Source organism: Schizophyllum commune (assembly GCF_000143185.2).
Source record: "Schizophyllum commune H4-8 unplaced genomic scaffold SCHCOscaffold_1, whole genome shotgun sequence".
NCBI classification, from domain to species: Eukaryota; Fungi; Basidiomycota; class Agaricomycetes; order Agaricales; family Schizophyllaceae; genus Schizophyllum; species Schizophyllum commune.
Genome location: NW_026089538.1, coordinates 4,433,605 through 4,455,644, shown reverse-complemented (window position 1 = coordinate 4,455,644; position 22,040 = coordinate 4,433,605). Strand labels below are relative to the sequence as shown.

Sequence of the window (22,040 nt, the reverse complement as noted above, 5' to 3'; positions counted from 1 at the left end):
GACCTATGGCGCCCCCCCCAACGCGACCGCAAAGCGCCCTTCTCCCGCCGCAACGCTGGCTCTCGCGAGGCCCTCGACATCCTTCTCGAGCGAGAAAGTTTCACGCATGCAAGCGAGGCTCAGCAAAACATACGACTAGGCAAGATCAACAACCTGCTGCGATCTGGCGACCCCTTCGAGTGCCTAGAGCTCAACCCGTTCCATCTTCTCGGGGAGCGACAGACGTCTTTAGATGCCTGGGGCATGATCAAGATCTGTTCTCATCTTTTTACTCTCAGCACGTTCGGTGATGTCGTCAACTGGCACGATACGGCAGCAAAGGCCGACATAGTCGCTGTCGTACGCTCGAAACTCCATTGTATCGTCAATTGGCTGGACTTCCTCTTGCCGTCACATGGGTACACCTTCCCGAATTCACAGACCTACACCATTGGACTCGTCCACGCCAGAATCCTCTGCCTCGTCTTTCAGCTCAAGTACGAGCTTGTCGCAGAGCTCGCCGCCTGTCCGCGCATCTACGATATTCTGATCAAGCTTTGGGTCGACCAGGACATCTCGAAGACGATGAGCCCCGGTGAGTGGACGAAGGACTTCCATTCAACTCTCGTTCGCGCGCTATGTCTCGCCACTATCGACTGGAAGCCGGCGGGCAGACCACCTGTCCCCGACGACCACTCCGTCGCCTGCTTCACGTCCTTGCCCGGACTCAAGCCTCGCCAGTTCATTCGCGTCGCGCTCCATATCGTACAAGCGTTTCTCGACGGCGGCTTCGACGAGCTGAACAAGACCACATACCTGAACGTGATCTTCCTATTTGCGAATGACGTGTTCTCCTTCGCCGCCCGCCGCGCGATGCGATACGATGCATAGTCGATATTCTGCGAGGCTTCCTGGACCAGCCCTGCTCGCACGAACTCGCGTCCGTGGCCTTCAGCATTCTGTTGGGCATGTGGCTCGCGGACGAGACCGGGCGCTCGGTGGCGTGGTCGGTACGAGACGGCGTCGTCCTCGTGCTGCACTCGCTGCATCGCAAGAGGCCGGACAAGACCTGGGTCGAGGCGCTCTGGTACATCGCTGCGCGCGCGACTCATATCCCCGTCATCCGCGCCCTGTGCGCGGACGGAGATCTATGGCTGGACGGCGAGGAAACGAGCTCGGATGTTCTGAGCATCCGCCGTTGCATCGAGGAGCGCTGCGTGGTATACAAGTCGTATCCGGTCTCGAGTTGCGAGAACGAGAGGGTGAGGTGGCGTCTGGCGATCTCTGAGCTTCGGAAGACTAACCGTACTCGCAGTGCCTGCGCGACGGCACGACACCGCCGCTTCGCAAGCATCGCTCCGCGTGCTGCAGCATTCCCTACTGCTCGCTAGATTGCCAACGCGCCGCGTGGCCTCGGCATAAAGCGAGGTGCCCAGCTCGAAACCATCATACTACTTCCGAGGGTGCATGCCTTTGGTACGGTACGTGCCAGATTCGCCCACCATCCGTCCAACCCATGCTGACCAGCTTGTCCCCACAGGCGAATCCTCCTGGTCCTCCCTCCGCTTCGCGAAATTCTGCGCCCACAACATCCTAGGGACCCACATGCGCCGGATTCTCCAACTGCCGCCCGAGCTGAACGGCCCAGGCCCGCGCACGCCGATGAGCGTCCCGAGATACTTCCTGAGCATCGACATGACGGCCGTGCCGCCAACGTGCAAAGTCTCGGCGACCTTCCCCGAAGACCTGGAGGTCTCGGAGGCGATGATGGAGATTTACGCGCAGGTGTGCGCGGTCGGGGGGACGAAGAGACAGTTGGTATACGTCCGCGACGCAACTCTGCCTGAACTGAAGGCAGCGTACGTTCTTGACTTCACCCCTTTCAAACTCGATTAGTATATTTTGTTTTCTGTATCCTTCAGCCTATGTACGCACGCGGAGAGAGGGACCCTCTATGTACAGCCTATACCCAACGCCTCTCGCTCGTTTTGGCTTCGGATGCAATCTATTCTATCCAACGTCGACCGGGGTCTACTAGTGAGACCCGCACACTGAAAAAAGGTGTGAAAACCTCGACAGCATGCGACACAAGAAGTCTCACCTACGATATCTTGAGCGAGTAGGATGGCGCATGCATGAATCCAACCCATAGAGCTCACCATACGCCGGAGAAGCGATCGTCCATATGGGCCATTGCATCCCCGAATAGGCAGCTTCATATACGGCTGTCGAGAGATGGGTACCGTCGGATTAGACGCGCGTCGCCGTACGGATCGCGATGTTCATATCTGCGAGAAGCGTCAACGAGAGGGAAAAGGGAAGGGCGATGAAGTGCGCGAGGGAATGCATCAACGCATACCGGGAAGATGGAGTCGGCCGAGCGAGAAAGGGATTTGGGCCTGGCGGCGCGCAGAGGATTGAGCACGGCGAACGAGCCAACGTTTTCCTATGTCTCGCACACGCGAGAGGGACGAGAACCTCCTCCGGAGGCCTCGAGCACATACTGCCGACGCGAAGGCGTACAAGATCAAGGGACTTACGAGACCGTCAGATCACCAGACCTCTCCGGCGCTAGCATTGCAGCGCGAGGGGAACATTGCTCCTATCCGATGAGAAAAGGCGACCGGGGCTGTAGAAGGGTCAGGGGAGGCAACGGCAACTCGTCACGAGGGAGCGCCTGCTACACATAGAGGAAAGGACGGGACCTGCGACTTCGGGAGGAGCCGGGGTACTGGACAGAGTGGCGCGTACCCTGTACACGCCGTGAGCAATACGCATGGACGCTCTCACGTCCGGCGTCACCGTTGCAGAACGGCTCACGCGAAGGAGGGGATATTTGACGTGTGTTGTAGTCGATCGAGCGTCCTATTTTTCACTTGTATCGTGTAGTAATGCACACCACCACTGGAGACAAGGTCATCGCGGGCGTCGTACATCATCTGCGCATATTCCCAGGGTCCTGCCCCGTCAACGAAGACGCAAAGTGCTCGCCTGGATGAAGGCCACCCCGCGCATTATCGAAGACATTGTTCGCTGACGAAAGAAAGATACGGTATCAACCGATGGTCGCATGCGCTACACGTAACCGGACACGGCTAACGACACTGCAATTAGAATAAATGAGCGTGCGGCGAAGGGAAAGAAAAGCCATGTTCGGACTCACCCGAGCGAACGTGCATGACCTGAACACCTCGAGCGAAGATTTCTCTGCAGTCTGGACGTAAGCCTAGCTATCGCATTAAATCATCCACATCAACGTGGATATGATTACACGTCGACATCCCCCGGTGTTGCTAGCGGCCTTCATGAGAGTCATGCGACCCAAACACCCTAGTGACATCTCTCATCGCGCGTATCATCCGTAAGATGAAGACCGAGAGCGCACCTGGATGATATGACACGCTCGCGCAAGGTCTTCGCGCGCGGAAATGAACTTCTCCTCGTCAATCAGCTGTCCACCGGCACACGATCATCGCCATCGCGCGGCATCACTCGCCGCTGCGCCCGACAACGAGGATGAGCCCGACGAGCTGGAAGGCGGGCAGGATAATGGAGACTTTTCGCCCGCGGGAGCTTATCGCGCGCGCCGCGGAGGCTAACCTTGAGGAAGGAGCCTCGAGGCGGGACAATGTCGACTTGTGCATATGCGGCCGTTGCCTTGTGGTCCCGAAAATGGAAGTTTGAGGACGAGGAGTCGGATCGATGGCGTACCTCGGCCATACTGGCGATGACGTCAGCAGTACTGTACTTCCCTCAACGCCGTCGATGTCTTGAAGTCCTGATTTGCGTTCGCTGTGAGCGAAGAGATTACATATTTCAGTGCAGACACTCACCCGGTACATGTCCTAGGCATTTCAAGTCAGGCGTTGAGAGAGCGCATCGTGGCGCAGGGTCTTTGGCATATTGCGTTTGAGCGCCTCTTCGACAAAGGCTTCCAAAAGCGGCAACCTGAGCAAGCGAGCCGGACGCTTATTCGTATGCCTTGAGAGCTCAAAGAATTGCAAGTTGACGGACGTCTGGGCAGGAAGGTGGTCCTGAAGTAATGGAGGGCGGCGGCGGATCATCTGAAGACTTTGAGCGATAAGCGACACGATGTCGAAAGGGCCGGAGGAAGCGTACCAGACGTCCATTGTTTTCAGCAAAGGCGCTCAAGAGATTCCGATTGTCGCGTAGACAGCTTCTATGCGAGTCGCGTATGCACTCCTGGAAAGGAAATATCAATGAACACGCGAAAGGGATACAATGCTTGAGGCGCTCACCTTTAGCTGCTAAGCTACCGCGTAACGAGGCGCGCTTTCACAAAATACCGTCAGCCCGTGAAATTCACGTACTTCTCCGGCGCAAAGGTGGATATTATCCAATATATTCGAGCGTGACCCGGCGCGTATTGTACTAAACGCGCAACGTGCGCTGCTAAGGGTGAGTATCCCGTACATCGGCCGATACAGCCCGGAGGTTGTTGACCATTGTCCATAGACCTCGTGCTTCGAGTGAGCTGAATCAAGCGCCGCGAGGTCAGGTATTGGGGCATGGCGAGAGAGAGGCCGTCGTTCGAATTCTTGGGGACCGTGTTCAGCGGTACACGAGGCTCAGCGCATATTCAAAGTAACACAACGCGCATCTCAATTGCAGAAAGACTGAATCCTAGCAAAGAGAGACGACGACAGGTTCAAGGACGGCGAGGGAGATGAGGGTCAAGGACAAGAGCAAGCCAACGCCACGCGTATCCTCAAGGGGAAGGAGCCAAACACATGCATACAGCGGACGGGGGCATTTTCTGTGTACGTCGAAGTTCAATTTCCTCGATCCAACGCGTCTCTCGCACCCGCTCCGACTCAAAGCACACCGAGAATGGACTGGAGACGACCAGCGTTCCTTTCCAAAGTGCATTGATTTAATAATACAAACGCCGCACGGCGTGAATGCAAGGGTAGTAGTGCAGGTATGTATCCAAAAAACCATGCTGCGCGAGACCGCACCGGACGAGCATGCGATGCAAGCGTATGTATTGGGAGACAAGTCAAGGCAGGCGTTGACGGTATGGAGGAGGTGGAGGCATGCGTGTGGGTGGATGAAGGTGTGAATGGATGGGTAAGGAAAACACGTCAATGAAGGGGTTGAAAAAAGTACAATTCGGCGTCAAGCCTGAGTCGGGGCAGAGGGCGCGCGCGTCGTAGGTAGCAATACATGAAGTACAATAAGGGAAAAGAACAAACAACAGGCAGATGAGAGGAGATGGAGAGATGAGATGAGATGGTAGGGAAATTGTCATGTGTAAAGTCGTAAAAAAGGTATTCACCCTCGGTGTAGGTGCGCGCGCGTCTAGCCGGCGTGAAGGCCGGGGTATATAGACGACGCGCACACTTGATAGTTTCTATACGCCCGTGGTGGGCGCGTTGGCGGCGACGGGCGACGTGGCGTACTCCTGAACGTGGTACTGCTGCTCCGTCGCCCACTCCGCCTGGTACTGCTCCTGCCCCTGCCCGAAGCCCATGTCCTGCTGCCCCCACTCCGACGCGAACGTCGCCTTCGAGCCCGAGACGTTAAACTCGCCGCCGCCGAAGCCCGCATCGCCGAACTGCGCAGCCTCGCCGCCGAACGCGGGCTGCCCGTCGTCGAAGCGGCTGACGTCGAGCTGGACGCCCGGGATCGCGTTGATGTCGAAGTCGTCCGGCGCGAAGACGTCCGAGGACGGCGGCCACCAGTTGTACCCGGGGCCGTCGGCGGGGAAGGACGAGCCGTCGTTGGCGAAGAGCGCGGAGTCGTACTGCGGGTACGCGTTGGAGAACTGGCCGTTGTCGCAGGTGTTGAAGGACGAGGTGTCGGCGGCGTTGAAGCTCTCCGCGCCGTTGAACTGCTCCTCGGGCGAGTACGCCGGGGACGAGAACTGGTCGGTGGGCTGCTGTATGAAGGGCGCCTGCTCGTTCGGAGAGACGGGCGCGAGGTCGAAGCCCTGTTGTTGCGGCTGCTGACTCTCGGGCGCAAACGGGTTCGTGAAGGGGTACGGCTCGTACGTCTGGCCCGCGTACTGCTGCTGCTGGGCCTGCGCCGTGAGCTGCTGCTCGAGTCGCGAGTCGAGGTCGGCGCGGCGCTTGTCCTCCGCGAAATCCGAGACGTGATGCTGCGAGGTGGGCGTCGCTGGACCCGTTGACGACGCAGGCGAAAGCATCGGCGCGTCCTGGGCCCATCCGTTGTGGTGGTACTCCTGCGTCGGCGGTGCGTACTCCTGAGGCATCGAGGTATACGAAGGCTCCTACAAAAAAGGGATCACGTGAGCCCGTGTGTGAGAAAGAACAATAGAAGCGCGCGCACCTGGTATGTCGTCGCCTGCGGCCACTGATGCGGGTGTGGTGGTTGCGGGAGCTATAGAAGGACCGTCAGCACGCGCTTCTATGATAGCAAAAGACAATAGACGTACCTGAGGCTCGAAACCTTGAGGCGGGCGGCCGAACTGCGTCGCCGCCTGGCCGAAGCTGGGGGGAACGTAGTCGAAGCCTGGCCGGCCTTGAAGCAGCGGGAGCAGGCTGGGCGCGTCCGCGTTCGCGTCGGGCGTGCGCGCGTAGACGCGCGGGACCGTGATGGACTGGTACGGCGGCGGCGTCGGCGCGCTCACGCTGCGGCCATGGGTGCGCATGGGCACGACGAAGGAGTAGCGCGCCGGGAGCGCCGCGTCGCTGCTCTCCGACCGCCGCACGCTGCCCGCCGCCGCGGGCGGCACGTACTCGTCGTCGTCGCCCGAGTGCTTGCCGGCCTGCTGCGCCTGAGCGGCAGCCGCCGCGGCGCGCCGGCGCTCGAGAGTCTTGCGCTTGGGGACGCGCTGCGGGCGGTAGACGTAGCCCGGGTACTGCTGCTCGTGCTCGCGCTTCTTCTCGCGGGCGAGGGCCTCCCAGTACTGGCGCTCGTCAGAGGAGAGCGCCTTCCACTGAGCGGAGATGGTCTTGCTCAAGTCCGCCTGGCGCTGCTTCTTGGGGAGCGGTGCGCCATTCGGGTCGCGCTGGGCGCGCTCCTCGACGCACTTGCGGCGGAAGAGGATGAAGGCGTTCTCGGGGCGCTTGATGTAGTCCTCGTCGCCCTTCTTGGGGCGGCGATCGACGCTGGAGTCGGAGACCTGGCGACGATGGACCTGGTGAGCCCGCGAGGGAGAGGGAAGCGGGGCCGCGCCGAAGGGGGTGAGGGGGGCGGGGGCAGGGCCCGGGGTCGCCGAAGTCGAGGCGGAGGGGAAGGAAGCGGGGGAGGATGTTCGCTGGGAGGGGGAGAGCTCGGGCTCGAAGGGGGACGACGATGGCGTCGAGTACGGGCTGTCGTCCAGGTGGTTGTCAGGGGGGAAGGTGAACGCGCGAGGCGTGGGGGAAACTATCGCTACAGTCGGGACCTCGGGAGCGTCGGTCGTGACTTCAAGGGCTGCGGGGGAACGATGAGCGGGGGAATCCTGAACGATGTGCGCGGGGACGTACGACGTGAAGAGGTATCGCGAGTGCGCAGCACGGGCATGATCGCTGATCGGTCGTGGAACGAATCGTAGAACGAAGAGAAAGAGGAGAGGAGAGGCGGAGAGCACGCTCGTCCGCGGAATTAGCTCCTACGCGCGTTGGGGGAGGGAGAGAATAAGGAATGCTCTCCTAGCGCGGGTGTCCTGGTTTTCTCTTCTGTGTGCGCACGGATGACAAAAAGGAGCCGGGGGAGCCCACGGGGACGCAGCGGGAGGTGGCGGCGAAAGACAATAGAGGACCGATCTCTTATAGTCGACCCGGAGCCGGCGGAGAGGCACGCGGCTTGCCCGCGCGGCGCGATTCGTTGTCTTTGTCTTGTCCGGAATTGACGCATAAGACGAAATCGGAAGGAGGAGAGATCCTTCGCAGATCAAGGGCTCGAGTCACCGCCGCGCACGCGCTCGCCAGGATCAAAATGGAGATCACCGTCGCCGGTTATTGTCTTGTTTCCCCATTCTGGCCGCCGACCGCCCGAGCTGCCGGTACGCGATCTTATCGTCTTATGGCATAGACTCTCCCGCCTATTCTCCGCCGGTGCATCGGTGCGGGGGCGGCTGGCTGCTGGTCGTCATCCTCGTTGCGCGTTGCCTGCTCGTCGTCGCCAGCACCGCCTCGGGCGATCTGCATGAACGTCAGACGCGTATTCGCAGTGAATGAAGGAGCACGCACCAGCCCATCCCCCTCCGACAAAGTGCATCGAAGCGCATCTGAAGAGCTGATATCAAAGCTCCCATCGCGTGTCCTTGAAAGTTCCTTTTCCGCGCGACCCTAACCCCAGCGCTGGGCCGTGCGAGCGTCCCGCCGCGCACCTTGCCTCGACCCTTCTCCCCCCGCTCTTCCGCGCGCCTGTCATCGTCGGAGGGTGCGCGCGGGGCACAGAGTAAACGGCATGGGTCGATTCCCGCGGGGCGCGAGACCTGCTTTGTTCTCCGGGGTATTATTCTCGCAATCGACCGCGGCTGCTTTCCATCAGACATTCGCGCGCCGCCGTTACACGCGGCTGAGACATCGAGGGCGAGGACAAGAGCGAAAATTCAAACGGCGCTCATCACGTGCGACAGCCGCAACGTGCCGCACTTGCCGCCGGGACCGGCCTCCGCTTTGCCTCCGCCGCCGTTCTTTGCTTCCGCGGCGACGAGCGAACGCGTTCAGCGTCGTCCGGGACAGTCCGACGCCCCCCACTCACCCTCCCGACGTACACCTAATCACGCGCCTGCAATTCATTCCGCACGCGCGCGCCCGCATCGATTCATTGTACGCGCCACCCAAATCCATCGATTTATCCCTATGTCAGAGCGATATTACATGTCTATGTTATCTGCCGTGTATCTGCCTTCATGTCCGCCTCCCTGGGCACGGCGCTACGTCCCGGAGCTCGTCATCGTCGCCAGGGGCGACGGCCGCCCTGGGAATGATCCCACCGGCCTCGAGGCGGGCGCGCAATGAATCGCTCCCATCGCTGAGTCCTCGGAGGGCGGATTATTCATTTTATTGCTGTGAGTCGCATACGCCCGTCGCTCCCGCCGTCCCCTCCGCCCCGCCATCATGCCCCTCGCCCATACCGCCCCCACCATTCTCATCGCCCCCATCATTCCCATCGCTGCCTCGCGCCTGCCGGTCCAGACTCACAGCCAGCGCATCCATCCATTCCCCCCGCGGGAACCCGGTGCGCGACATATTGACCAGGTGTTCAAGCAATTCATTGCAGAGGACATTGCTCGGCGCCTCGAGGCGGGCAGGAAGTACGGTCCGCCATGGGGGAAGTACGCGCAGCACATGCAATGAGCGCATCCCTCCGGCCTCGAGGCCGTCGAGGAAGTATTGACCGGTACGGCCTTGATATTATCGTGTACGGTCACGATTATACCGTGTACGGTCACGATTATACCGTGTACGGTCACGATTATACCGTGTACGTCTTCAATGCTGACCGGCACGTCCTGAACATTGCTCGACATTGCCCGCGCGCCTTGAGGCCGATGACGCGGGGGGATGTCGGGCTAGGCCGCGGGGGCGTCGTGGGCTAAGCGTTGGGGGCGTGGGGGCGTCGGCCGACGCGGGGATTGAGCGGCGCGCACGGCGGGGCTGACATGACCGCTGAGTATGACGCCTGGGATCCGGTGAGTACGACGTCTAGGATCCGGAGAGTACGACACCAGGATCCGGCGAGCGAACTGACTAGCATGACGGCCCCGTGCTCCTGACAACGCGAGGGCCTCCATTCTTCGGGTGCGCTGCCTGCATTCCTGCTCGACGCGGAGAGCGACGTCTTACCGACACGGCGGGGCGACATCTTACCGACATGGCGGGGCGACGTCTTACCGACGTGGCGGGGCGGCTTCTCGACGCGATGGACTGCATACCGCTCGACGCGATGGGCTGCATACCGCTCGCCGCGATCAGGACCACTCCTGCTCAACGTGAAAATCGACATCCTATCGACCGTCCATTGTCCTGGATCCGGAAGGCGTGAGCCGAGGGCAGCTTCGTATGCTGCTGGCGCGTCGCGTATGCCACTAACGGTCGCGTATGCCACTAGCGGCTGCGTATGCCACTACCAGTCGCGCATGCCACTAGCGGTCGCGTATGCTATCGTCTCGCAGAAGCGGTGATCACGCTCGATTGCGAGACGCTGTATTGCGGTGCTGCGAGCGCTAATGTTGATTCAGCGTCGAAGGACAGTCTACTACCCCATTCCCTCCCCCTTCACTTCGTCATTCCCCTGGACTCTCGCTCAACAATCTCGCAGACAACCGTCGGGTGCGTTGATGCGCATTTCTCCGCGGTGCGCTGATGTGTGCTTCTCCACGGTGCGTTGATGTGTGCTTCTCCACGGTGCGTGCTTCTCCCCAGCGCCGTGAACATATCGCTTGACAGGAAACTTCTCGCCGCGCTCATCTAAGCGCACCTTCTCTCGCAGCCGACGCGTACCTCGAATTTGTATTCGTGCCGTGACTCGGTTCTGTGCGATTTCACGAGCATTGTACGTTCACGTCGCGGCCTTCGGTCGATGCAGCCAATAGTAGCGACTCAGTGCACTCTATAGCGCCGAATCACGACGGTCAATAACGACGACTCATTGTCCGCGGTCCTTCTGACCCTCGGCCTTGAGGTGTCTGCGACGAAGCCAGTCCCAATACGCGACCGACGAGTCACTCCCCGCGACCGACAATGGGGCTTCATCAGCGCAACTGACGAGTCACTGAAGGCGCGTCCCCTGAGCGTCTAACGGTGAGTCGCACGACGCTGACGGTAACGTACGCGCCTCCCATCTATACGCGCCGTCAGTGCGTATAGTACTCGCATTGTCCACTGTGAAACTCGCCATACCCCGAGTCATGCAAGAGGGATGTAGAGCGTAGCGTACGGTACCTATAGGGCGTAGGTATTCTTGCTATATACGACGCCGAAATGAATCATATATTCGTTGAACATTGTCCCTCGATATAGACTGAAAGACGTCTCATACTCTCGTTCTCATCGGTCATTAATCAGCGGCTCGTTGCTCTCACCCTTCCATCCAGAAGCGGACTCGCCTATATAGTGAGACATTGTACGCTAACTCGCGCAGAGCGGCTCTTTCCGCATCCTATACTCTATCTCCAGCCATTGTCCGCCAGATCGGGAAAGACGTGCGCCGCGAGATGGGAGGTACGATGCAATGAGCACGTACAGTGCGCATAGGGTCCGAAAGAGTAAGACGCCTGATAGAAGCGCACGAGAGTGAGAGTATGGAACATTGCACACCGATATGGATGGGAGGCGGGTTTGAGGTGGCGGGGAGGACAATGGGTCATCGTAGAGTAGAGCGACTGGCATATGGGCAATTGGAGCCCGCATTCATAGCTCACAAAGAGCATCATGCACGCGGTGGTATACAGAGCCTCGCGCGTGCGTCAGAAATGCTCGGACAGTCGCGGTTGGCGAGGTCTATGCGGAGATATAGTACTGTAGGACGTATAATCGGTGAGAACAATGAGCTGCAATATTTACGTGATAAGCAGTCACTCCGCAATGCAGGCATAATTTTCTATCAGTCAGCTGGCGCATTTAGATGCTGTGAGGCAGGCGTCGGCCTACAGCGAGCGAAAGATCGTTAGAGACAAAGTCGCCGGTGGAGCAGACGTGATCTATGCTCTTGTGGAGTAGCGCCAGGCGACTGTGACAAGTGCTTGTAGGTGGTCTCTCCTCAGAGCTCCGGCTCTTTTCTTTCGGACCATGGCCCTTAGCCCTCCTGGATACAATTCCGAGCACTGCGGCTAGCAGATAGCCCTCAGCGGCGGCTGGAAGTGCTGGACAGTCGGGACCACGTGCTGCTCCACCAAAGGTCAGATCACACGCGCTCCACGAGCGCGGTCGTCTCTAACGATCTTTCGCTTGCTGTAATCATCGCTGAAGTTGAAGTTCGTGACATGTGATGTGACCTGACGCGTCATGCGCCCTTCGGCGAAAGCCGTACGACGCCACATACTACTTGCCTTGTTCTCCCATCATCTCGGCCATCAGCTGCTAAGCCGCCGTTCCTTGCTGATAGCTAGACCATTCCTGCCTTGTCTAGCTCGGAATATATTCATCTACGACGAAACATGATGCATATCCTGCCACCCTCAACACTCCGAGCTTACGCTCAGCGCCTACTAGTAGGTGCCTTTGTGGGTCCAAAGAGGGCGCAGCGATACGCCCGACCGACCCGCCGAGAGTTTCTGATGCTCTGCGAATGCCTGGGAACCCGAGTGAGACCGCGCTTCCCTCGATTGACGCCCGGCATGCACCCACGGCGGAGGAGGGGAAGTTCGCCCAGCGCCACCATCGCTGCGCCCACACGCGCACACCTCCCGCCCTCGCTCGTCGACCCTGACCGTGGGCGAGGAAGCGCCACCGTTACCTGGTACTGCCCGTGCGTATATCCTCCGATTCGCTCTTTTGCGTGCCGACGAACTCTATTCCAGATCCTACGGGGCCCGGTCCGCAACCGCTCTTGTTCTCGTCGCCGGGGACTTCGGACAGCCACAGCTGGAGGACGAATGAAGGGTCGAGGACGAGTAGTTGATCAGCGGTATGACGTGCTTCCCCCTCTTGATATCACATGTTGTGTCGGCGAGCCCGTCGTCGGCACATGCGGCTCTCGTCGATCTCCCACGGCAAGCTTGATATCGGATACGGCGCGGGCGAATGCGCGGCGGTCTTTCAGGCGATGCTGAGAGCTGGGGACCAACGCTGAAGAGCTCGACAGCACCACTGGGACATGACGACCGTCGAGAGCCGTCTGGTCGGTGCGCTACTTCATCAAAGTACGCCCTTTCGCCAACGCACGCCTCTCCATCAACTGACCTCTTGTTGAGCGCGATTATTCGAACGCGACGAGACCCACGTCGTCTTTCGCGGCACATCCCCTGCTGGCTTCCCTCGTGAATTAGTCCCTGCGGGCATCCATCATCGCCGCATCACCTGCGTACTGTATTCGTCCTCGTCTCCCCTCGTGCGTAGTCGTCTTTCCTTTTGCGCGGCGGCAATCGGACGATCATATCACTAGCAGATCACCGCGACGCGGACTTCCACAAGGAGTATGGTCGCCTCTAGCCCAATATATCGCCCCCAACCGCGCCACAACTTGCTCTGGTCCTGATGAAGCCACCTATGGCCGAATTTCTCGCCCACATCCGGGCACTTGCCGCGCCACCGCGCGTGCTCGTGACTGATGAGCACAAGTGGTACGCCGTCCGTCGCATGCGCCGTTGAGGGCGAAGCGGCGGCGTGTCGTAACGCGCGTAATATTTGCCGGGCGGGGGATGTGATTGGGTAGGATTGAGTAGGGATGGCGGAGATGCGGTCCAGATTATCTGGTAGGATCTTCGTATCCCGCGTAGGGAGTTCTTTGGCTGACACGCCGAGCAGATATCGTGTACTCTCCAAGCATCGAATAGAGCTCAATATCCCTTCTCTCGCCCATAGTTTGCGACGATGCAGACCTCAGAAGTCGACTCTTCGCTGGCTCTGCGACAACCGATCCTTGCAGGCGACTTGTAGGCGCCTGTGTACGGAGCGTATAGAGACCTTTATTCCCAGCGCTTACAGGCTAACTCCCATCCCCCGCCATGCGGCTCGCATCACTGATCGTTCCCAGGACCTTCCTCTCTGGCCAAGAAGGCGGCCCGGGGTTCGAAGGTTCGCTTTCAGGTTTCCTCATTCGATGCAGCTCGCTGATGCGGGCTCCTCGCCAATCGCGCGTTTTTAGAGGGTGCTTTTCTCGACTCGGACTTCTAATCGACTACTCACTTTCCAAGGTGATATAGTCGTGGCGCGCTCTTTTGTTTTGTCGCGGCCTCGGCGAGCGCCTGGTATCTGCGCGCGGTTCTTACCAACAGTGGATGAAGTCTGACGCACCGAGTGGACGACGCCGATGCACCGAGTGGACGACGCCGATGCACCTTCGCAGGTCCACGATATTTCGAGTGCACCCGCCTGCCGGCGGCAGAGTCCTCGTAATCTACAGGTGAGCGTCCAGAATATCACTGGCGGCGTGTCATCCAATCCGCTGAACAAAATTTCGAGGGAAAGTTTCATACTGAATTGCGGGAGCGCGACCGAGATGTTCATTATGGGCGCCGATCTTGGCGCGAACCTTACGAGCTCCGACTCATCTTGTCTTTCTTCAATGCAGGCTCGGTGTCTACTTGTGGTCTGAACGTACGCGCGTTTCAGTCGGCCGCCTTTCTCGCCGTCGTCCCCTCCCTTTCCCCTCATCGATGCCGACAATGTACCCCCGTCCTGTGCTCCGAGCGCGGCCCGATGCGCTGTCACACTCAATTCTTTGCGGGCGCCCCACGAGGCTCACGAGATCGACCTTCGCCCAACATGCGGCTCGCAAGGTCAGTTCTTCTTCGACATGCGGCTCGCATCACTGATGCCCTCCCAAGACCTACTGTTCTGCGTAAGAAGGCGAAGCGAGGTACGATGAAGCGCTTTCAAGTTGCCTTTTTCGATGCGCAAATCGCCAGTGACGCGTCCTTCTGTCCTGCCAGTGCACACACTCAGTTTTCGGGGCGCTTCTGACCGACACCGTACCTCTCACGGCGATATCAGCTGTGGTGCGGCCCTCGATCTCGACCTTGGTGCGCGGGAGGCGTCGGATACTCACCTTATACGTGGGTCCGACCAACAACAGTGCTTGAACTTGAACGCGTTTTGTAGGTCCCCGTGCGGTCATCTTCCGGCGGAAGTCGTGAAGCGCGAGGGATGCATCCAAGATATCTCCAGCGGTGTGCTACCCGGTTCGGTGGGAAAGCACATCCGCATACTTCGCCTTGTATTCTGGACGAACTGTGTCGAGTGAAGGCGGCGGCGTCCAACTTCCAGTCGCTCATCGCTTGCTTTCTGGTAAGCCTACCGTCTGCCGTCCTCGCTATACGCATTCCCAGCGCCGTTCGTAACAGACGAGCAGCGTCGTCCTCATTCTCCCTCCTCCATGTAGATCCACTGATCGCTTACGCCCTCAGCCACTATTTACCAGGTGTAGTTTAATACGCTCTCACGCTCCTGCCTTTGTGGGCGCCCCATGAGGCGCGCGAGGGCAGACTCCCCGCAACACGGCTTCTCGATCAGCAGGCCGCTCGCAGGCCACTCCATGGGTAAGGAAGCCCGGAGCGCATCGGGGAAGGCGCTCGGGGACGCGCCGGCGAAGAGACTCGAAGCGCATTGGCGAGGAAGCCCATAGCGCGTTGGCGAGGATAACCCTGACCGCGGCGAATGGAGGAGGAAGCCTGTGGCGCATTGGCGAAGCAGCCCGTACCACATCGACGATAACGTCCGACGCACTCTTCGCCAGTCGCGGAGCGAATGCGGGTGGCCGCGTTCTTTCAGACTTCCCGATTCGAGCAAGGTCTTCTGTTGGATTGGGCATCGCGGCGCTCATGTTGTCCTTCTAGCTGTGTCGGCGACAAGCTCACGAGACGTGGTGCGTAAGCTTCGGTTGGGAGTTTGCTCTGCTTATGCGCTAACTCGTATCTCGTAGGCAGAGAGGACCGTAAGCTGAGGTTCTGCAACCGCTGCTTCCGCGCTGACATTTTGAGACCTTAGGTTATGACATTGGTACGCGCGTAATGTGTTCCGGTCGCGCTCGACTTCATGGTGCGCGATATTGACTACCTGTCGACTTTATCATAGAGGTACGGCCTCTCAGCCATGTTCTGTACCTTTGGCGATTTATTGTTCGCAGTTGGTCTCTAGGCGCGGCCCTCATCACAAGCAATCGCTTCGTTGAGTTCGGGAGGGAGCACGCGATCCATGAGACAGAGAGTCCGGGCCCTTTCAACAGTTCAAAAGGCTCTTATGTTGATGATACTCGCAGAGGACGATCTCGTTGTGTACGCCGAGCGCACGTCTGCAAGGCAGGAGCCCTAGAACCCCATACACTCGGCAAGCCCTTCGGTACGCTCGCCTTCTCGTGAATGGAGCTCACAGACCCCGTAGACATGGGTCCTAATCGTGAATGCGGACGAGAAGCGGTCGCGTTATCCTCATTCATGGTCGTTGATTCAGGCAAGTTCGATGACTAGTTTGCGCCTATTGCTAGTGCGAAGGAAGACTCACGTAAGTCTTCATAGGGACGCTGTAGTATCAGACCGTGAATCTGGTCATGGACCACAAATGAGGCAGGTACGCAGGGCTCCTGTCGACCAGCATACGTACGGCAGAGACGTTGGGCGCGACGTGAAATATGCGAGGCTGACGAGCGTTGCACAGCTATGGCAACGAAGATCCGAAGAGGAATGCAAACCGCTGGAAGGCGACATCAAGTCCCGATGGAATGCTCTGTCGACGAGGAGGGCGATGGGATGCGAGCACGAGGCGTGATGGCTATGGAGGCGCATATGGGAGGCGGAAACGAGGTAAGCTTACCGACGCGGAGCTTAACTATGCAGCCGCCGCGAGGCGACTGATGCGAGGGACGCCTCGAGGCCGTACCGACGACCACGACATTGTCTTTGTGGGGCCTGGAATGGAAAGCGGCGTACGAGACGTCGGATAGTTCGCTGATGGCGGTGTGATTGGGCTCGAAAGCCTGGACGGTGACGCCGCGTGTCCACAAGGTGCGTGATCTTGAGGATCATTTATCTCGGGTATGCAGCTCGCAATTTATCGATACTTAGGGACGAAGGGGGAGCAGAACATTCCTAAAGCATCGCATCAGGGAGCGAAGGACGTGGGCGTTACGCTCACGAGGTTTCCACGTGCTCTCCTTGGTTCGACTTCCCAATCTTGGCCGTGACCGCCGTGCCGCTAATCGCAGTCACTCGAATGATTCTGTTGAAAGGGTTACAGTCTTACAGTCCACCACAATCAACATGCCGTTATGTGCCTCACGAGTAACTTATCAAAGCTTTAGGGTTGGATATGACTTCGACTTCCTCTCGATGTCGCTCGTATCAACGGATGGTGACATTCACTTTACTAAACGGCGGATCTGCTGACCTTGATTGAACAGAGCGAATTCCGCGGCGAGATCATTGCACGCGTGACAACGAAGCCAGTTCCTCTACTATGACTCATTGAGTTCATGTTCAGCACGTTGTACTCGATCAGCCTCACGCTCGTCACGTTCTAAGGAGTGCCTCTCTGTACCATCCCTATCCCTGGACTTGCGGCAGGCCGCACAGCGCACATATTCTTTCGTTTCTCTCCATTGTAAATCCCTCTGCGCTGTCCCTCACACCGTGCCAACATGTCTTGTCCTGCATCGCGCCTGAGGTGCGTATATCCTTCCGCCCTAAAGCTCATGTAGAGCCTGATGAACGCTTGCAGCCTCCACTTAACGACGAGTTCACCCCACAATGATAGAGCTGAGGAGAACTTTGCGCCCATACGCGCGTCGTCCCCGGCGCCTTCCTCAATCTCATCCGAATCCACCAACGACCCTTTGACTCCCACACCAGTATTCGCCACGCCCTCCGCATGGCCGGCCAACCCGAGCAGCTGCCTGCAGCTCGTCGAGCAGCAGCTCTCGGACGCCGAATGCAGCATGCGACGCCTCGCCCGTGCGCTGCTCGACGCCCAATCCTCGATCCTCGAGGCCGACGAAAGCGTGGCGACCGCGCGACAGCAAGCCGCTCAGGCGACCACGTGGATGCGGGACGCGGAGACGCGCGCAAGGCTCGCGCAGAGCTACGCAGCCTCGGAGGGCGCGCGAGCGGAAGACGCTGACCAGCGTGCGGAGCGCGCTGAGGGGCAGCTATGCTCGGCAGAGCAGCGGGCGGAGGCAGCCCTCGAAATGGCTCGGCAGGCGGACGAGCGGGCATCGCGCGCGGAGAAGCGCGCTGCGACGGCCGTGGCCGCCGCTCGGGAGGCGTCTGGTCGCGCTGCCGCCGCGTCGGCGCACGTCAAGGACGCCGAGGCCCGTGCGGACTCAGCGGACGCGCGTGTCAGACAAGCGGAGTCGCGTGCTGAGGATGCCGAGAAGGACGCTGCAAGCGCGTGGAACCGCGTGAAGGAGGTCGAGGAGCGCCTACGAGCCGCAGAGACCCGCGCGCAGGCGGCCGAGGAGCGTACCCGGGAGGTCGAAGCACTCGCGGGCGAGCTTGAAGACAGAGCTGCGCACCGCCTGGACGAGGACAGCAACTTCTTAGGCTCAGCATCCTCGGCGAGTGCGACTCTACCTCATGACTCTCATGGGACGGACGTTCATGCTGGAGGCGGCCCGGCTCATGCCTCTGACGAGAACTCAGTGCTCGCCGCTGCTGAGGCGCGCGCAGTATACGCCGAATCGCAGGCAAAGAGCTACGCTGCCGCTATCCGAAAGCTCGAGGACCGTCTTGTCATCGCCGAGACTCGACTCGCGAAGGCGGAGCAGCGCGCTCTGGCGGCGGAGAGGCGGGACGCCGAATCGCACGAGCGGCTGCAGGCTGCTCAGCGATGCGCCGAGCTGACAGATAAGAGCTTGCAGGAATCGCTCGTGCGTGCTCAGGCGGCTGAGTCGCGCGCTGATGAAGCGTTAGCACGCGAGCGGCGCATCAAGGTCGACGAGCGGCGGATGGGCGAGCTGCAGAAGCGCGCGGGTGACTTAGCTAAGAAAACCGAGGGTGCGGAGCTGCAAGTACGGACTCTCGAGGAGCAGGTGCAGGCGTTGAAGGAGGCGCTCGCTTCGCTAACTGCGCAGAACGAGGCGTTGGAAAGACGGTGTCAGCCACAGAGTCAGGCGAATGGGTAAGCCTTCCCATCGAGTCCCAGTAATTAGCCTGAGCGCGTCTTCGCAGGTCACGACCGCCGCATCAATGGGGGCACGTATCGACACGCCCGCTGCCTCGACCTGCGAGTATGATGCCTCCCAACTGGGGTGGTACGCGTCCGGCACTATACCATCGCTATGCCGGTCCCGCCCCTCCTCCCTTCGTCGCACAACATATCGGTGCCCTGTTTGGACGACCGCACGAGGTAGATGGTAGACGGAGAGATGGTAGTAGGGGTATCACACCAAGAGGTAGAGGGAGCCCAGCGTCGACGGGACGTGGGCATCACTGAACGTAGACCTCTTATGTCGAATCGAGCGTCCGACTCAGGTTAACGCTACTTACCACTACCGCATTTGTCACCATTTGGTAGCAACCAAAGCTGGGGACGTCAACCGGCGTCTGGATGCAATGCAACGTAAATTGTTTTGGCGTGTACACCATCTTATAAACCTCCGCGGCAAATTGAGCTCTTACTGCCCAGCTTATCTCGCCCTTTCCTTGCAACCCTCCTCGGCACCTCGCTACGTCGACGTCCTCGACAGCCAATCCTGGATGCGTAACTCCAAAGTGTCGACTACTCTTGTCGTTAGCCCATGCTTCATCGATATATGACGAAGTCGCTTACCAGGACCATCCGCTTCGGCATGGTTCAACGCGGCGACCATTACGCCGTGTATCATCTTTTCTTCGGCCCTCGACTCTCTGAACTTCGTGTACGCCGTCACCGTCTCCCTTGTCGTCTTGAAGTTCGCATCCCGCAGGCTCGGGAGCAAGGGCGACACCTCCTCGCGCACGACGAGTACCTCCAGGACCGCAGGCGGCGGAGGATGGGCGAATGCCAGCTCGCGAAGGCCAGGCAAGCGCTCGAAGCAGCCTATGAGATCCTCCAGATTCTGCACGGTCCTGATGATGTCTCGTCCATTCAGAGCTAGGCGACGGAGGCCAGCGGCCACTTGCGGTTCGCGCTCGAGGAAACGAAGTAGAGTGCCGGGCATCTTCTTGTCGGGGCCGCCGAGGGTAAGGCATTCGATCCTCGGGGGACTGATGAAGTCCAGCGCAGCACACGAGCGATTGAGCAGGCGCATGCGCCTGAGTTTGGGTAATTCGACCGGCAAAGGGGGCGGTGTGTGGCTCTCAGATAGATCGCTGAAGACGCTGAACTCTAGGTCCTCCAACGTATCAGCAAGCTCGCGCAGCGTGGGGATGATGACTTGCGTGCGGGAGATCGTGATGTGCACGCGGAGAGATGTGAGTGCGGATGCAGGCCTGAGCGAGAGCGAGGAAGACATGGCCGGCGCGCGGAATGATACGTGCCTGAGTTGAGGCGCGGTCTTCAAAAATTTGAGAGGCTCCTTCATACTCGCATATCCTTCTTCCGTCAACTCGAGGTCAATTCGCTGCAGCAGTGGCGCGTCCACAGGTTCGAAGTCCTTGAAATCGCTCGTCCTGCCCCGGAAGCAGGCGGATTCCCATCGGAATGCGTGAGACCGCAAGAGAAGTAGGAAGGATCGCAGCATCCCGTCCGCAGAGCGCGAGTTGAGGTGAATGGGGAGAGTCCCGGACAAAGGAAGAAAGCGATGCACGTATGACTCCAAGAACATCTTCGCCGGCGGGCTCGTGAGACGCGTCCACAGCTGAGGGGTCCCATACGCCGCCGCGCGCCAGGATGAGCACACGCAGACGATCGTGAACTCGATCTTGAAGAGAATGTCGAGCTCATCTCGAGAGTTGACGAGGGCGTCACGGTAGTGGAGGAAGACCTCGGAGAGAAGCTCAGAAGGCAGACGGTGGACCGGCGTCACGAGCAAGCGATGCAGATGCAGCTGAGCTGATATGCGGCGCTGAATGCCGAGGAGGGAAGCCTCGCCCACATCGCTTCCATTGCGCTTATGAGTGGCTAGCAGCGCCGAGCGCATTGCGGCGACTACGGCGCGACGTTTGGCGGGACGATTCGGAGCGGCAACGGCTGGTTGTAGCTTCGACAGGCGCTCTTCGATACGCTTCAACTCCGTCTCCAGAGCCATAGAGAGTCCCTTAATTTCTACCCATTCGTCCGCATCAAGAGATCGGCCACTGCGTATCAATTCCTCAGTGGCAATGATCTCAGCCCGCCCCAGAGTATCAAAAGCGATAGGAGGGGCCATTCTGCGAGACTAATCAGTGTCGTGATGGTATCTTATCGGCTCACTGACTCTGTGATCAAGGTTCAGGTGGAAAGGCAATCTGGGGGGAAGCAAGGCGCGGGTGGCCGAAAACGAGTCAAAGGCGGCAAGAGCACGTGTCGTGACGCAGTGTCACATCTTGGGGGCCTCGAGGCGGATGAGCTGCCACCACGCCGCGCCCTTACCACCAGGAGCAACATGACCGGTACTTTTTCCTGGAATATAGCATGAACATGCGAATTGTACTCGAACAGACAAAGGGTAGGGCAGATCTAGACCAGACGATAATACGACTACTTCGAGCCTGGATCAGAACTGGCTAGCCAGGCTTTCATGCAAGTAGTCCTTCAGAGTAGCGACTACCACCTTGACGTACAGTCCACGATCTCCCGCGTCAAACGGCTCGAAGAAGTAATCGGGTACCCGCGAGCCGCAGAATCTCAGCTCCTCCAGGCCCGCCGCGTGCAGCATGCCGACGCTCCGCGCCAAGTGAGCCAGCTGCTCCAGGTCATCCAAGCCATCCATCCAGACGTCCAGGAAGGCGATCGTCTCCCTGGCGGAAGGCACGCGGACCACGAAGTGCTGCAAGAGCTCGGGCTTCTTGTCCGGCGCCTGAGCGTCGTGCAGTGTGAGCCGCTCGAGCGCCGGTGGGATGATGTACGCGAGGAGCGGGCCCGCCTCGCCAGAGAGGCGGAGCGCCTTCAGGGAGCGGAACTCGTAGACCGCGACGGCGTCGTTGCTCGGGAGGTTCTTGCCAACGCTGTACTCGAAGGTCTCCAGGGTGCGCGCGCAGACGTAGAGGGGCGCCAGGATCGCCGCCGCCGGGTACATCGCGACGTGGATCACGAGCTCCGTGAGCGCGGAGAACGGCAGGAGAGATATGAGCGGACTCTTGCACTGGACCTTGAGGTGCAGCGTCCGCAGATGCGGCGCGTCCTCGAAGAATCGCAGCGAGACGAGCTTGGTCTTGTAGTCCTCGAGGGCGACGATGGACGCCTGCTGGAGGGCGGGCGCACCGACGGGCTCGAGCTGAGAGAGCGCGCTCGTCGTCGCCTTGAACGCGACGGAGTGCCATCGCGCAGCATGCAGCCGCAGGACGTCGAGGAACGGCACCAAGCTCTCCAGATCACGACCCGACGACCACTGCAGCGGGTATCCGCCAGAGAGCGGGAGGAAATGATTAG

At 59.6% G+C, this 22,040-nt stretch overlaps 13 protein-coding genes across 13 annotated transcripts; 6 read left to right on the top strand and 7 right to left on the bottom strand.

The window, feature by feature from the left end:
* Window positions 1-569: 569 nt before the first annotated feature.
* Window positions 570-1,401, top strand: SCHCODRAFT_02559915 (uncharacterized protein; the record flags this gene model as incomplete). Its single annotated transcript, XM_003034688.2, has 2 exons — window positions 570-1,241; window positions 1,295-1,401. Exons 1-2 carry the CDS (start codon window positions 821-823, stop codon window positions 1,399-1,401), a joined length of 528 nt encoding a protein of 175 aa, XP_003034734.1. The 5' UTR covers window positions 570-820.
* A 1,703-nt stretch (window positions 1,402-3,104) lies between these two features.
* SCHCODRAFT_02711520 (uncharacterized protein) lies at window positions 3,105-3,881 on the bottom strand. The gene is made up of 2 exons (XM_050347041.1): window positions 3,813-3,881; window positions 3,105-3,771 (listed from the first exon to the last, which is right to left on the bottom strand). The coding sequence occupies exons 1-2, from the start codon at window positions 3,830-3,832 to the stop codon at window positions 3,468-3,470; spliced, it is 324 nt and encodes a 107-aa protein (XP_050203249.1). The 5' UTR covers window positions 3,833-3,881; the 3' UTR covers window positions 3,105-3,467.
* Window positions 3,882-5,207: 1,326 nt separating this feature from the next.
* On the bottom strand, window positions 5,208-7,890 carry SCHCODRAFT_02045557 (uncharacterized protein). Its single transcript, XM_003035490.2, has 4 exons — window positions 7,434-7,890; window positions 6,398-7,380; window positions 6,292-6,342; window positions 5,208-6,232 (listed from the first exon to the last, which is right to left on the bottom strand). Exons 1-4 carry the CDS (start codon window positions 7,468-7,470, stop codon window positions 5,354-5,356), a joined length of 1,950 nt encoding a protein of 649 aa, XP_003035536.1. The 5' UTR covers window positions 7,471-7,890; the 3' UTR covers window positions 5,208-5,353.
* A 71-nt stretch (window positions 7,891-7,961) lies between these two features.
* On the bottom strand, window positions 7,962-8,189 carry SCHCODRAFT_02482047 (uncharacterized protein; the record flags this gene model as incomplete). Its single annotated transcript, XM_050342810.1, has 2 exons — window positions 7,962-8,090; window positions 8,139-8,189. Coding segments are annotated over 2 exons (180 nt in total), but the record flags the coding sequence as incomplete, so codon positions are not given.
* Window positions 8,190-8,638: 449 nt separating this feature from the next.
* Window positions 8,639-9,688, top strand: SCHCODRAFT_02608968 (uncharacterized protein). The gene has a single exon (XM_050344348.1). The coding sequence runs from the start codon at window positions 9,015-9,017 to the stop codon at window positions 9,252-9,254; it is 240 nt and encodes a 79-aa protein (XP_050203247.1). The 5' UTR covers window positions 8,639-9,014; the 3' UTR covers window positions 9,255-9,688.
* On the bottom strand, window positions 9,337-10,057 carry SCHCODRAFT_02045603 (uncharacterized protein). The gene has a single exon (XM_050341606.1). It carries the CDS (start codon window positions 9,901-9,903, stop codon window positions 9,493-9,495), a length of 411 nt encoding a protein of 136 aa, XP_050203246.1. The 5' UTR covers window positions 9,904-10,057; the 3' UTR covers window positions 9,337-9,492.
* Window positions 10,058-12,002: 1,945 nt separating this feature from the next.
* Window positions 12,003-12,812, top strand: SCHCODRAFT_02045449 (uncharacterized protein). The gene is made up of 2 exons (XM_050341605.1): window positions 12,003-12,760; window position 12,812. Exon 1 carries the CDS (start codon window positions 12,056-12,058, stop codon window positions 12,668-12,670), a length of 615 nt encoding a protein of 204 aa, XP_050203245.1. The 5' UTR covers window positions 12,003-12,055; the 3' UTR covers window positions 12,671-12,760; window position 12,812.
* Window positions 12,277-13,144, top strand: SCHCODRAFT_02608964 (uncharacterized protein). Its single transcript, XM_050344347.1, has 4 exons — window positions 12,277-12,369; window positions 12,420-12,760; window positions 12,812-12,948; window positions 13,003-13,144. Exons 2-4 carry the CDS (start codon window positions 12,715-12,717, stop codon window positions 13,093-13,095), a joined length of 276 nt encoding a protein of 91 aa, XP_050203244.1. The 5' UTR covers window positions 12,277-12,369; window positions 12,420-12,714; the 3' UTR covers window positions 13,096-13,144.
* A 662-nt stretch (window positions 13,145-13,806) lies between these two features.
* SCHCODRAFT_02045390 (uncharacterized protein) lies at window positions 13,807-14,840 on the top strand. The gene is made up of 4 exons (XM_050341604.1): window positions 13,807-13,962; window positions 14,022-14,338; window positions 14,387-14,418; window positions 14,492-14,840. Exons 1-4 carry the CDS (start codon window positions 13,870-13,872, stop codon window positions 14,800-14,802), a joined length of 753 nt encoding a protein of 250 aa, XP_050203243.1. The 5' UTR covers window positions 13,807-13,869; the 3' UTR covers window positions 14,803-14,840.
* A 2,350-nt stretch (window positions 14,841-17,190) lies between these two features.
* Window positions 17,191-18,672, top strand: SCHCODRAFT_02696013 (uncharacterized protein; the record flags this gene model as incomplete). The annotated part of the gene is made up of 2 exons (XM_003034689.2): window positions 17,191-17,216; window positions 17,271-18,672. 2 exons carry the CDS (start codon window positions 17,191-17,193, stop codon window positions 18,670-18,672), a joined length of 1,428 nt encoding a protein of 475 aa, XP_003034735.2.
* A 322-nt stretch (window positions 18,673-18,994) lies between these two features.
* Window positions 18,995-19,720, bottom strand: SCHCODRAFT_01083748 (uncharacterized protein; the record flags this gene model as incomplete). The annotated part of the gene is made up of 2 exons (XM_003035491.2): window positions 18,995-19,268; window positions 19,320-19,720. The coding sequence occupies 2 exons, from the start codon at window positions 19,718-19,720 to the stop codon at window positions 18,995-18,997; spliced, it is 675 nt and encodes a 224-aa protein (XP_003035537.2).
* Window positions 19,721-20,322: 602 nt separating this feature from the next.
* SCHCODRAFT_02481996 (uncharacterized protein) lies at window positions 20,323-20,610 on the bottom strand (the record flags this gene model as incomplete). Its single annotated transcript, XM_050342807.1, has 1 exon — window positions 20,323-20,610. A coding segment is annotated over one exon (288 nt), but the record flags the coding sequence as incomplete, so codon positions are not given.
* A 555-nt stretch (window positions 20,611-21,165) lies between these two features.
* SCHCODRAFT_02662314 (uncharacterized protein) lies at window positions 21,166-21,687 on the bottom strand (the record flags this gene model as incomplete). The annotated part of the gene is made up of 1 exon (XM_003035492.2): window positions 21,166-21,687. One exon carries the CDS (start codon window positions 21,685-21,687, stop codon window positions 21,166-21,168), a length of 522 nt encoding a protein of 173 aa, XP_003035538.1.
* Between the last annotated feature and the right edge of the window lie 353 nt (window positions 21,688-22,040).